This window comes from Oncorhynchus clarkii, chromosome 10 (genome assembly GCF_045791955.1).
Source record: "Oncorhynchus clarkii lewisi isolate Uvic-CL-2024 chromosome 10, UVic_Ocla_1.0, whole genome shotgun sequence".
NCBI classification, from domain to species: Eukaryota; Metazoa; Chordata; class Actinopteri; order Salmoniformes; family Salmonidae; genus Oncorhynchus; species Oncorhynchus clarkii.
In genome coordinates, this window is record NC_092156.1 from 48,548,296 (window position 1) to 48,561,804 (window position 13,509).

Genomic DNA, 13,509 nt, shown 5'->3' on the forward strand with positions numbered 1-13,509 from the left:
CACAGATTCTACTGAAAAATCTCAACCCTGCAACCCCGCTCTCTCCCAATACACAACCCAAGCTCTCCCAGCCATACTGTATTATTCAAATCAGCAGCTGTAAACCCAAACACAGGAGAGCTGAATAAACTATGCCATGAGAGGAAAAGTTCTCATTTAAACCCACTTTTCTACAACAATGACAAAAGGAGAGGAGATTCAGATGGCTCCATGACTTAATTGGAAACATTCAAACTTTACTCCAACATGATCTAATATTTTATGGGTAGACTGGGACAATAATGGATAATGTGATGATGACATTATCCATAATGAGTTCACATCAATTACGGTCTCACTTAGCAACAATAAAACAGTGTTGTTGTCACAGGCCTTGGACGATCAAAACAAAGCCACGCCTCATTCATGGTGGCTAGTCCTCTAGCGCTATAAAATTTAAGGCATAAAATCTTGTGTAACCCTTCCTATAAAGTGCCCAAGTTTCTCTAGTTATCATAGCCACAACACTGTCATCGGTGAAAAGTCAAGCCTTAAGACGCCACCTTGTGGTGGTTTCTCTTTGCATCTGTGTCCACAGAGGTAGACAAGTCAGAAAATCTGGAAGAATGGAACATCCTCATTGCCTAACTACAGAACCGATATAAATAACAGTTCATGACATGAACCTACTGCCATATAAAAATACATTATATATTTTTAACTTTTTTTTTTTTAAATGGAATACTTCCACCACAAATCAGCTTTATTTGGTCTCATCGTGTATGATACACATGTAATGCAATGCCACCGTCAACAGAAGCAGACCACAGTCTTTAAAACATTCTTATTGCTCTTATGATTATGTACATGGGGGACGATAAGTAATTGAAAACTGTAGGCTAAACCAGGAAAAATACATTGGACCTTGTGTACAATTAAAGCAATCTTAGCTCCAGTAAAATACTGTTTACAAGGCTGTGCAAGGGAGGTTATAGAGTATTTTGAAGAGAGAACGATCCAAATAAAATGTTCCATTACTGACACTTCTGATATAAGCACTTTAACCAAACAAGACACAATAGGGGAAAGGCTGTATCAAACGTAAACGATCGACATAAAACAGGGATAAAGGCATCTTTGTATTGTCAGAATTGGTGGAGCTCGGTAAAAGCAATACACTGCAATCAAATGCAATTCATTAAAAAAAGTCCCGAAAAATGTATATGCATATTGAATAATTACAGGAAAACCATGTCAAAATATGTGGAATCTCCACATACGAAAGCAAAAGAGAGAGTAAGCCTAAAAGTTGAATTTCAATGGCTTTTCACATGGATGACCGAGAGTCCTCATGGTTCCACAACCTAATAGAAAAGTTCCAAAAGTGTCATTATTGATCTAGTCAGAGTTAGCAGTGCTGCTGGTGTCTAGACTCTGGTCTACTTCCTGTGTGTGCAGGAGGTCTGGGTTTAAGTTGCGTGTTTCAGCGATGAGACGCTTGACCCCCACCATCCACTGACCGACCTCGTTAACATGGTCCACTATCAGAGCCCGGTGGATCTCATCAGCAGCGTCCCAGTTACAACTCTTCAACTCTGACAGGAGCATAAAGACAGGAGCATCAGAGATGTGGTTAGGTCATTTGAACATTTGTTTGTCTCATTTGTTTCATATAAAAATGGTGGGTAACCCATTTAAAATCAGAGATGCAAACTGCTGAGGGACCACAAAAGGCAACACTTTTTTGTTATTGCACTTAAACATGCAAAGAAAATCCCTGCTGGGGGGGAAGTGCAGCTTTTAACTAATTAAACAACAAAAGAATATGACCTACATGATCAGTCTCTGTTGTGTAAAATAAGTGGTTAATTTGAACCTCACAGCTAAAAAATGAATAAATAAAAGAAAGCAATCCAATGTTATTTGTTGCCTAGACTTTACTGCAAATGACACTCAAGTCTTGAGAGAGAGAGAAAAAAACACTAATATTGCAGTTAGCCATGACAGCCTTTATAGAAGAACACATACACATCTAAATATTGCACTTGGGGGGAAAAAAAAACATCTTAAAGTAGAAATAGAATGCCTGTTTGTTTCATTCTACAGTGGGGCAAAAAAGTATTTAGTCAGCCACCAATTGTGCAAGTTCTCCCACTTAAAAAGATGAGGCCTGTAATTTTCATCATAGGTACACTTCAACTATGACAGACAAAATTAGAAAAGAAATCCAGAAAATGACATTGTATGATTTTTAATGAATTTATTTGCAAATTATGGTGGAAAATAAGTATTTGGTCAATAACAAAAGTTTCTCAACTTGTTATATACCCTTTGTTGGCAATGACAGAGGTCAAATGTTTTCTGTAAGTCTTCACAAGGTTTTCACACACTGTTGCTGGTATTTTGGCCCATTCCTCCATGCAGATCTCCTCTAGAGCAGTGATGTTTTGGGGCTGTTGCTGGGCAACACAGACTTTCAACTGCCTCCAAAGATTTTCTATGGGGTTGAGATCGGGAGACTGGCTAGGCCACTCCAGGACCTTGAAATGCTTCTTACGAAGCCATTCCTTCGTTACCCGGGCGGTGTGATTGGGATCATTGTCATGCTGAAAGACCCAGCCACGTTTCATCTTCAATGCCCTTGCTGATGCAGGTTTTCACTCAAAATCTCACGTTACATGGCCCCATTCATTATTTTCTTTACACGGATCAGTCGTCCTGGTCCCTTTGCAGAAAAACAGCCCCAAAGCATGATGTTTCCACCCCCATGCTTCACAGTAGGTATGGTGTTCTTTGGATGCAACTCAGCATTCTTTGTCCTCCAAACACGACGAGTTGAGTTTACCAAAAAGTTATATTTTGGTTTCAATCTGACCATATGACATTCTCCCTATTTTCTTCTGAATCATCCAAATGCTCTCTAGGAAACTTCAGACGGGCCTGCACATGTACTGGCTTAAGCAGGGGGACACGTCTGGCACTGCAGGGTTTGAGTCCCTGGCGGCGTAGTGTGTTACTGATGGTAGGCTTTGTTACTTTGGTCCCAGCTCTCTGCAGGTCATTCACTAGGTCCCCCGTGTGGTTCTGGGGTTTTTGCTCACCGTTCTTGTGATCAATTTGACCCCACGGGGTGAGATCTTGTGTGGAGCCCCAGATCGAGGGAGATTATCAGTGGTCTTGTATGTCTTCCATTTCCTAATAATTGCTCCCACAGTTGATTTCTTCAAACCAAGCTGCTTACCTATTGCAGATTCAGTCTTCCCAGCCTGGTGCAGGTCTACAATTTTGTTTCTGGTGTCCTTTGACAGCTCTTTGGTCTTGGCCATAGTGGAGTTTGGAGTGTGACTGTTTGAGGTTGTGGACAGGTGTCTTTTATACTGATAACAAGTTCAAACAAGTGCCATTAATACAGGTAACGAGTGGAGGACAGAGGAGCCTCTTAAAGAAGAAGTTACAGGTCTGTGAGAGCCAGAAATCTTGCTTGTTTGTAGGTGACCAAATACTTATTTTCCACCATAATTTCTAAATAAATTCATAAAAAATAAGAAATGATTTTCTGGAATTTTTTTTCTCATTTTGTCTGTCATATTTGAAGTGTACCTATGATGAAAATTACAGTCCTCTCTCATCTTTTTAAGTTGGAGAACTTGCACAATTGGTGGCTGACTAAATACTTTTTTGCCCCACTGTATTTTTGCTCTATTATAGTGGCCACTATAGTAGATATTGATCAAATACACACGGCTACATGTGTGCAAAAAAACATTTACAGAGTAAAAAAAAATGTATAATCCCGCCTAAAATCACACACATACTGTCAAATTCAACACAACAAAAACTATATATTTGGGCTACACTGCACATTATTACATTGTACACTTTCTGCAGAGAGTACACCTGGCATACCCCCGGAAAGTGTGTGGTGTTACTTTCACCTCTATAGTGGCATCCTGTTTAAGCCAGGCCCAGCTACACTCGATCCCTGAATCCACTTGTTTAACAAGCAACGCCTCATTTTCACATAATTCTCTCATTCTGAAAATTAACCACATAACTAGAGGGTTCACAGATAGTAGCGAGTTAAATTTTCACACAGATTGCCAGGGTCTAGTAAGCAACTAACGCGTTATAACTTGAGGAAAGGCAAGGAGACTTATACCAGTTAATACTATAACGAATTGGTTCGGTTAGCTCATCTGACTTTATTAGCCAGCTAATTTTCACACCATAAACAAAATTATTTGATCAGTTAGCAAGTCGTCTTATTTTGCTCAACATTTCTCTGGCCAGCGAACGGAGAATTAGATCCAGCTAGCAAGATACTTAACCATGCTAATACTTGTTCCACCACACTTTCTCCTTCATTTCAAACTTTCCAAATGCCAGTTGTTTTTCAGTTACAGCTCATGAAGTACACGTCATCCCCTTCACGCCCCCGTCTCCGTGGTTAGGCTTCTCATCTACCTCTTCGCTATCGTTCAGGGGACGTGTTGCTTTCTGTTATGTGAACGATGGGCTGAGCCTTGGACACAGTCAATACTGCTCCAAACGTGCATTACCCCATTGCATACAGCAAGTAGTGATCCAACCCCCCCCAAAAAAACTTCTCATCGGATCTACACGAATCACGTAGGTCACTAGTTTGCATCCCTGATTTATTTTTCATCCGTAGAAATATGACCTCATCTATCAAACTACACAGGTTCTCCTACCTTGCACCAGTCCACTCATTCTTCTCCTAACAGGAAGTGACAGCTTCCCAGACTTCCACATGTCCTCAAAGAGCTTCAGACGCTTCGCCACATCATTACACACCTGTTTCTGCAAGGGGCACAAGTAAAACATTCAGCAATTTGGCTAGCAAAGCAGTGAGTGTCATTTCAAAACAGTGCACTGCACCATGACAGAGTTAGATACAACATGCAATTTGTAAATGGTTTGTCAACTGTGGCTGGGAATTAGAGCTATAGAAATCATTCTTACTTTGACTGTGTGTCTACAAGCTGTCAGTGCCCAGTTGAGAAGAGTGACTACATCATCTACATCTGGCTCATTTTCTGATTGGCTACTGGCAGAGTCTGTGTGCTCTACCACAGGGAAAGGTGGTGGAGGTGTGGCCATCACCCCACCAAGAGGAGGGGCTGCGACAGGACATGGACGAGGGGGCGTGTTCATACTACATGGAGGGGCCAGTGGGTTGGTAGGAGGAGTCATTGGAGCTGTTAGGGAAGGAAAATCTCCTGGGACAGGACCTGTAGATAAATAGAACCAGGATGATTCATTATCTGCTCTGACAGTCTGGGGAAAGTACAGTCATCAGAAAGACAATCTCACAACCCCCTGAGTAAACATCAAAAGTACCAAGGTACTCAAAAGATCAAGGAATTTAAAACATGTTCAAGGCACAATGTCCAATTCTCTGCCAAAGCCTAGAACGTACAAGGGGATCCTGTGAGTTGAGGTGGGGGCACTCTCTTGTTGAGAGGGGTCCTCTTGGGTGCACCTTGTGCTGCTGTCTGCAAACCATAGGAAAACTGTGGAGGGTCATTCCAGCCCCGCTCCTGATTACCTTAACAAAAGGTAGAGAGGGTTTTATTTTAAAAGACCTACCATTTACTAACTACTCATTAGCAGCTAGCACACACACACACAGTTGAAGTCGGAAGTTTACATACACCTTAGCCAAATACGTTTAAACTCAGTTTCACAATTCCTGACATGTAAAGCCTAGTAAAAATTCCCTGTCTTAGGTCAGTTAAGATCACCACTTTATTTTAAGAATGTGAAATGTCAGAATAATAGTAGAGAATGATTTATTTAAGCTTTTATTTCTTTCATCACATTCCCAGTGGGTTAGAAGTTTATTACACTCAATTAGTATTTGGTGCATTGCCTTTAAATTATTTAACTTGGGTCAAATGTTTCGGGTAGCCTTCCATAAGGTTCCCACAATAAGTTGGGTGAATTTTGGCCCATTCCTCCTGACAGAGCTGGTGTAACGGAGTCAGGTTCGTATGCCTCCTTGCTCACGCACACTTTTTCAGTTCTGCCAACAAATTGTCTACAGGTTTGAGGTCAGGGCTTTGTGATGGCCACTCCCAATACCTTGACTTTGTTGTCCTCAAGCCATTTTGCCACAACTTTGGAAGTATGCTTGGGGTCATTCATTGTCCATTTGGAAGACCCATTTGCGACCAAGCTTTAACTTCCTGACTGTCTTGAAATGTTGCTTCAATATATCCACATAATTTTCCTACCTCATGATGCCATCTATTTTGTGAAGTGTACCAGTCCCTCCTGCAGCAATGCACCCCACAACATGGTGTTCCCAACCCGTGCTTCACGGTTGGGATGGTGTTCCTCGGCTTGCAAGCCTCCCCCTTTTCCCTCCAAACATAACAATGGTCATTATGGCCAAACAGTTCTGTTTTTGTTTAATCAGACATTTCTCCAAAAAGTACCATCTTTGTCCCCATGTGCAGTTGCAAACCGTAGTCTGGCTTTTTTATGGCGGTTTTGGAGCAGTGGCTTTTTCCTTGCGGAGTGACCTTTCAGGTTATGTCAATATAGGACTCGTTTTACTGTGGATATAGATACTTTTGTACCTGTTGTTTCCTCCAGCATCTTCACAAGGTCCTTTGCTGTTGTTCTGGGATTGATTTGCACTTTTCGCACCAAAGTACGTTAATCTCTAGGACAGAACGCGTCTCCTTCCTGAGCGGTATGACGACTGCGTGGTCCCATGGTGTTTATACTTGCGTACTATTGTACAGATGAACGTGGTACGTGCGGGCATTTGGAAATTGCTCCCAAGGATGAACCAGACTTGTGGGGGTCTAAAAAAAAAAATCTGAGGTCTTGGCTGATTTCTTTTGATTTTCCCATGACGTCAATTAAAGGGACACTGAGTTTGAAGGTAGGCCTTGAAATACATCCACAGGTACACCTCCAATTGACTCAAATCAAAAGCCATGACATAATTTTCTGGAATTTTCCAAGCTGTTTAAAGGCACAGTCAACTTAGTGTATGTAAACTTCTGACCCACTGGAATTGTGATAGTTTATTACAAGTTAAATAATCTGTCTGTAAACAATTGTTGGAAAAATTACCTGTGTCATACACAAACTAGATATCCTAACAGACTTGCCAAAACTATAATTTGTTAACAATAAATTTGTGGAGTGGTTGAAAAACGAGTTTTAATGACTCCGACCTAAGTGGATGTAAACTTCCAATTTGAGATGAACATGACGTACTGACAGGTCAACAAAACGGATTATGTTTATAATCATGATCAACATCGTGTGATAACGTTACCTGTAGTCACGCTCAAATTAGATGGGGAAATACCTCAAGTGAAGAGGTAGTATAAAGTCTACGCAAACGCATCTTCAAGATGTTTTGACAACTTTGTTAGCAAGAGAGCAATGTAGTTTGATAGTTACTGCTAGCTAGCTTGTCTTCAAAGTAGCTTGCATTATCACCCTAGCACAGGTGCAGTAGACTAATGTCTATCGTCAGCGAACTTTTCTCGCTAAATAAACAAAGTAGAACTATTAAATTGGACAGAACATACCTGGTTTGATGTAAAGGTCCTTCGCCTCCATGGGTTATTTTCTTCTTACATATACAACAAATCAACTTGTTTTCCGGGACACGTGGACAGGATGTTGAACATTGACATTACGCATGTCCGGTTGGTTAATAGAATAGAATAGAATAGAGGAAATTAGTTCATTTTTCTGGTCTAGTCAACAGTGGATGACTTCATGTAGAGCAAAGTGGCCAGATTCTGAGTAATGAGACTAGACTTCATGTTGAAATAAAAGGCTCTTTCTTTGTAAAAGAGGAGTTGAAGTTGAACTTTGATAAACATAACACACAAAAAACAGAGAACAGGATTTCCAAGCAATTTATTATTCCAGCATAGACCACCACATTGTGGACCAAGTGAGGTACAACTGCGAGAAATAATCACAATTTAAAATAGTTTGCATTTACATGACATCCTATTTTCTTTTGTGCTAAAATATTGCAAATATATATATATAGAGAGACATATGTATTTACTAGTAGTATAAATAGCAGAAACAAAAAAAATCTCAAGGTGCTACATTAGCATTTTTATGACATCACCTCTCCCAAATTCTCCTGGATTAAACGTATTTCACTTCTCCACCCATGTTATTTTACGCCAAAGCTCCACCTTTTCATTCTTCCAACTTTGACATGAACCTTCCACTAAATATGGAGACCTGAGTTGTTTTCTCATATAATGCCTATTTAGAATGGGGGAGGGGAGCTGTTGCATATCCATAATATATAGCATGACCTCTCTGAAGTGCCATTCCTTTTATGTGCCCAAGTGTTTCACAGCATACAGTGGGCCTACTGTCGCAAATTACTTTGAAAATCAGCATGCAATAAACCAAGTGCCTTTCCCCCCTCCCCCCATACTTAATTCAATGCAGTGCAAATAAGTCTGTATTTTGGGGGGATTCAGTGTGTTTTGGTGTTTTCTCAAGTGAAAATGCTGTTTAGCGTGTCCTCCAATAGGAGCAACACAACACAGGCGTTCAGCGGTGGGGACTGTTTGCATTTAGAGTTTAGTCATTGACTTGATTTCTAAGTGTTTTCAGTTTTACTAGTGAGAGTCAGTCTTTCTTTTTTTTCATTGCCAATAGCATGGAAAGTACCTGAGCAAAGCATTTCATTCCCAGGCGTGTGCGAAAGCATGCAGTGCTTCTGTAGAGCTTCGGGGACTGTCTACATACCTTTCTAAATCTTTTTTTTTTTAACACTTTTATGCTTTTGTGCTGCTTGTACTAACACAAACCTTTTCCAGAACAGAAATAAAACATCTTCTCTTTCACTCTAATGTGAAGACCACTGTGGCACTGGCGCCACTCCTGAATCCTGCTCAAAGGGATTCTTTCTGAGTATGCTGCGTCAAAATTGTACCAAAGCCCAGATCTGATTGGACTTCATTTGCTGTTGACAAACTGGGGTCTAGGATGTTCGTAGGTCTGATTCTCGATTTTGCCACGTCTAATTTGAATAATGGAGGAATGTAGAGTGTGATATCTTCTCTCCCATCTTTATGATGCCTAATCTCACATTTGAAATCTATTTGTTGTCAACTGTCAGAGGGACTATAGGCTATAAGTTGACACACTTCTATGAATATATCTGAAGTTAAAGATCCCTTTACATTTATTAGAAAGAACAGTATACGTATTTAACACAACCTACCCAGCTACATTGATTGTACAAGAATGAGGTCACTGTTACATTTTGCTGATGTTCAATATCAGATAACTATATTAAAGAGTAGTCAATTACTGCACCATATTTTTTTGCTACTGTATGTTTCACCTAGAACCAGGGAGCCATTGTTGTGTATTTGATGGTATTTTGCAATAAAAGCACAAGTCAAAATCCTAATGACTTAAACTCTTCCTTGATAAGAAAGGTGTGGAATGTGAGAGTACAGCACCTCAGTGTTCTTTTCTAAATCTGTACCACAAACCAGCCTAGTTGAGATATGTCGTATACCCAAAGAAACACAGTAGAAGCATAAATGCAGAAAAAGTTTGTAATGGTCATCCTTGCCTGGTCAAATAGAAACTCAGCTGGCCTTCAATCTTCACATTCTAATGGCTGGTTATACATCTGTTATACATTCTACCCTTCGCCCTAAAACTGATTTGCCGTACCTCCCTTTACCCAAGTCCCCTTCTCTCACTTGCTCCCTCCCGCCTCCCTCTCTATCTGGTTGTTATGGTGTGGAAACTGCTGACTGTTTATTTCTGAAAGTCTCAAAAAACGCCAGCATGCCCTTTTTGGCTGTGGAGGAGCCAGTCATGGGTGGGGACAGTCCTTGGTGAAGGGGAGCTGGGAAAGTGAAGCCGTCCATGGAGTTGGCCCTCTTCACCTTGGAACCCGCCTGCCACATTTTGGACCTGGGTGGTGGAGTCTGGGCCACCAAGCACTTCTGGTACTGGACCTGCAGGGGGCACAATGGAGCCATGTTAAGCAGTGACCTTAGTTTCTCTTTCATTTTAGAAAGATACCATACATGACTCATGGCTCTAGTACATTCTCTACCAGTACCTACAAATTCCGTTAAAATATTCATCATTCAGCCATGATAGCATGTTTAAATTCAAGTATTTATCATGCTAGCTTCACCTCTGCGTCTACAAAAGCCATTTTGTACGTTAGTTCTCCAGCCCTGTGTTTCATCCCTTAGTCACTCACCATGCACGCAGCCTGCACAGCCTCAGAGATGATCCCTGCGTCCGGCTCACACCAGAAAACATGACACTCAAACCGCTGCGTCCCGCAGTCCACTATCACTGCAAAGGTGTGTGTGTCATGGCCCACACCCAGAAAGGTCAGGTAACGCACTTGACATTCCCAGAAGGGATCATCTCCATCCTGAAAGAGAAATCCCAGAGAAGGTAACAGACAGAAAGAGAAAAAAAGTGAAAGAAGGAGAGAGAGAGAGAGAAAGAAAGTGAAAGAAGGAGAGAGAGAGAGAGAGAGAGAGAGAGAGAGAAAGGGAGAGAGAGAGGGACAAAGGGAGAGACAAAGGGAGAGAGAGTGTAAGAGAGAGAGAGAGAGCATCAGGTAGACAGAGAAATGTAATAATTTCATTGGTTGGTCTGACCACTGCATTTACAGGTTTCCTGAGCACTCCTCACCTCTCCTTTCCAGAGTGAAAGCACAGTGTCGGAGATGTGGATGACGATGGGCTCCCACTCGTCACTGTCTGAGGTGTTCATGATGCTCTCTATGGCCCGGTTCAGCACCTCCATACCTGCCAGAGAATCTCACATAAAGCCCCTTAATAAAGCTGCTTCAGTAACAGCCCAGTGACTTCTAAAAGTACTGTAAAAACCAAGGTTAGATCACCTGTTTTGAGAGGAAATGATCCTAGCCTCAACTCTTCTTCATTGTACTACACAGTATACTCAAACGACATTCCAGTGATTGCGAACCAATGCGATCATCACCTCGGGTGTGTAGTCTCCAATGACGACTAATGGCTTGTCATCATTAATAAGAAAACCTCTTTGGTAGCTACAATCTGCCTTTATTGCCTTGCAGAAAGCCTTTAGTCAACTGAAATTGGTACTTAATGCAGGTAAAACCAAGCATATGTTGTTTTCCAAAACGCTTCAAATGTATCTGATGATTTATGCATATATACATTGGATGGTGCCCACATTGATCGTGGGCCGCCTTTTAAATATCTGGGCATCTTAATGTTTAGGAAGTTGAGACTTAAAACGGGCTTCCTTTATAGGAATAGGCCATGCCTTTCGTTAAATAGCACAAAGCAAATCATTCAGTCGACATTCATAGCGGTTCTAGACTATGGCGATATTGTCTATATGCAAGCAGCTGCCACTGTATTGAAGACATTGAACGCAGTTTATTACAGGCTTACATTACTTCATTGTTAACCTACAGACGTACGAGCTCCCAGACCCGGTATCAGGGATGGCTAACTCTGGGGATCCCTTCTATCTCCACTGAGTTAGGTTAATCTGCTATTCGTTTTTTTTGTTGCACCTTACTTGTGGAATAATCTCCGAAACAATTGAAAGGTTAAATAAAAACCTCAGTGGAGCACAATATCTCCGACATAAAGCATCTGGGACTGGGCGTTTATGTCAGTTAGTCAGCTGATCCAGCTAACAACACCTTGATGGATGCTACCGTTTTGGAGCCTGTAATCAATAATCCATTTTCTGAAAGAGTGCCGTGTTACATACTGCGAGACGACGCCTCGCCTGGGGACAGCCAAATACACAGTGAACCTGAGAGTTACCTAGCCATGAGACGTGACTCGGCGTATTTGCTGAGGATAAAGAGACGATGTCCTCTGTCCCGTTATCCGGCCCCAATTTTAAACATGCCTGTGACTCCTGGCTGCGGTCTAATCCTCTATATCTGGTGATGAGATATTACAGATCCTCTTCCCCTGTTGACTCTCAAGGTTGTTACAGGAAAGGGAACATTGGCTCGTTTAAAAAAAATCTAGTTCAATTAGATGACAAGTTTGATGGTATTTTGCCAGTTTAATAAATCAATATGGTGAGATTAGAATACAGTAAACCTACCCATCGCCCTGGAGACAGGCAGGTTTCCGATGTACTGCACCTCAAACTTCTGCACCCTTTTCCTCATTGCATCCAGGAAGTCCACTGCAGCAGAAATACGAATATAATGTATCACACGATTTCTGCCACATTATGGAGTTTACCATCCGTATAAACTACACATGGCTCCAGTCAGACAAATCCCTACAAATTGTAACGGGTGGGTTTCTATGGGCTCTGAGCTCAGCCAGGCTACAGCACCTTGACGTGGCAGGTCCTCAGGGGAGATGTTCTCCATGGTGAGGGAGCGGGCCATAGATGGGCTTCTAGTCGTCTTCTCTGCCATGATCTGGATACACACACAGACACATCATGGAATGGAACCTAAACTCCTACGGTGGGCTGAAAGGGAAGTTCAACCACTTCCTATGCTGGAAACCTTTGGTTACCTTTGAGCACATTTCATGCAAAGCCGTGGCGATGGTTTTTGCTGGGGCGTTGCAGCGAAACACATGGCACTTCAGCATACAGGTGTCTTTGTCACTGGCCACAAAGGCAAAGTCTCTGTAAACGGTGCGGAACACAAAAGCAGAGGTTAAACACAGAGAACGGGCATCTATATGTCTGGTTTGTGGGGAAGTTAACCGACTTCACAATTCATCTGGTGATCTGGTACTGTATGTATGACAAGATAATAGCATTAGTAGGAATGGGATGGAATTCAGAGCCATATTGAACACACGCGACACATCAAACTATCGCTTCTTCGGCACAACTACTGTGCCGCATGACCGCGTTGGTCCACTGAACTGAAACCAGTGGTACACCAGCCAGTATCACGTAACAGTTGGTTTGATAACATGCACAATCATCAAACGACTAAGCAACTGAGCACTGAAGACAGCACAGGCTCTCGCAACATTGACGCTATCAGCTCCATTCTGGCTCAACACATTGTGACCTCAGCAGCTGATAGGGGCAGGTCGCATCAGATGTCAGGTCTATAAGTACCAGTGATGCATATGGACAGACGTTGTTCTCGGGACTTTAAAGAACAGGGACATGGAATACTGTCGCCCTGTCACCAATTTCTAATACCAGAAAAGGGACAAGAGACTCACCATCTCTTCTACACTGCATTCACATATCAGAGCAAAGTCACTCAACTGACATTGTAATGTAAACTCTCTGACAAGTAGTCAGTTCATAAAGAACTGTTCGGTGTGCATATGTGCAGTTACTAACTGGGAAAAAGCTCTGTGGTTGCAGTTTGATGGCTTTACGTGGCTTTACGTGTGTAATTATCTCTATAACATCCTCAGTGACCTCGAGCAACAGTGCTGTTTTATAGTCCACAACTCTGGTGCACCAGGATATGCCGATGCCTGTGAAAAGAACTAAGAGACCTGCAGCTTTTTA

The 13,509-nt window shown here is 41.9% G+C and overlaps 2 protein-coding genes across 2 annotated transcripts in view; both read right to left on the bottom strand.

Moving 5' to 3' along the window:
* Nucleotides 1-721: 721 nt before the first annotated feature.
* On the bottom strand, nt 722-7,659 carry LOC139419616 (steroid receptor RNA activator 1-like). Its single transcript, XM_071169596.1, has 5 exons — nt 7,557-7,659; nt 5,420-5,548; nt 4,963-5,231; nt 4,692-4,800; nt 722-1,574 (listed from the first exon to the last, which is right to left on the bottom strand). The coding sequence occupies exons 1-5, from the start codon at nt 7,585-7,587 to the stop codon at nt 1,378-1,380; spliced, it is 735 nt and encodes a 244-aa protein (XP_071025697.1). The 5' UTR covers nt 7,588-7,659; the 3' UTR covers nt 722-1,377.
* Nucleotides 7,660-7,876: 217 nt separating this feature from the next.
* Nucleotides 7,877-13,509, bottom strand: part of LOC139418696 (amyloid-beta A4 precursor protein-binding family B member 3-like) — a 40,028-nt gene continuing 34,395 nt past the window's right edge. Inside the window, exons 7-12 of the mRNA XM_071168343.1 lie at nt 12,540-12,654; nt 12,352-12,439; nt 12,112-12,195; nt 10,687-10,802; nt 10,241-10,420; nt 7,877-9,986 (exon numbers count right to left, since the gene is read on the bottom strand). Coding sequence (XP_071024444.1) covers nt 9,759-9,986; nt 10,241-10,420; nt 10,687-10,802; nt 12,112-12,195; nt 12,352-12,439; nt 12,540-12,654 — 811 coding nt within the window. The 3' untranslated portion in view covers nt 7,877-9,758. The remainder of the gene's footprint in view (nt 9,987-10,240; nt 10,421-10,686; nt 10,803-12,111; nt 12,196-12,351; nt 12,440-12,539; nt 12,655-13,509) is intronic.

What these genes read in the sequence shown, in the direction of transcription:
- LOC139419616 (XM_071169596.1), bottom strand. Translation starts at nt 7,587, where the DNA reads ATGGAGGCGAAGGACCTTTACATCAAACCAG. An exon ending in TCAACTCACAGGATCCCCTT is followed by an intron (nt 5,232 to 5,419) that starts GTACGTTCTAGG and finishes ATTTATCTACAG; the next exon opens with GTCCTGTCCCAGGAGATTTT. An exon ending in CTTGTAGACACACAGTCAAA is followed by an intron (nt 4,801 to 4,962) that starts GTAAGAATGATT and finishes TGCCCCTTGCAG; the next exon opens with AAACAGGTGTGTAATGATGT.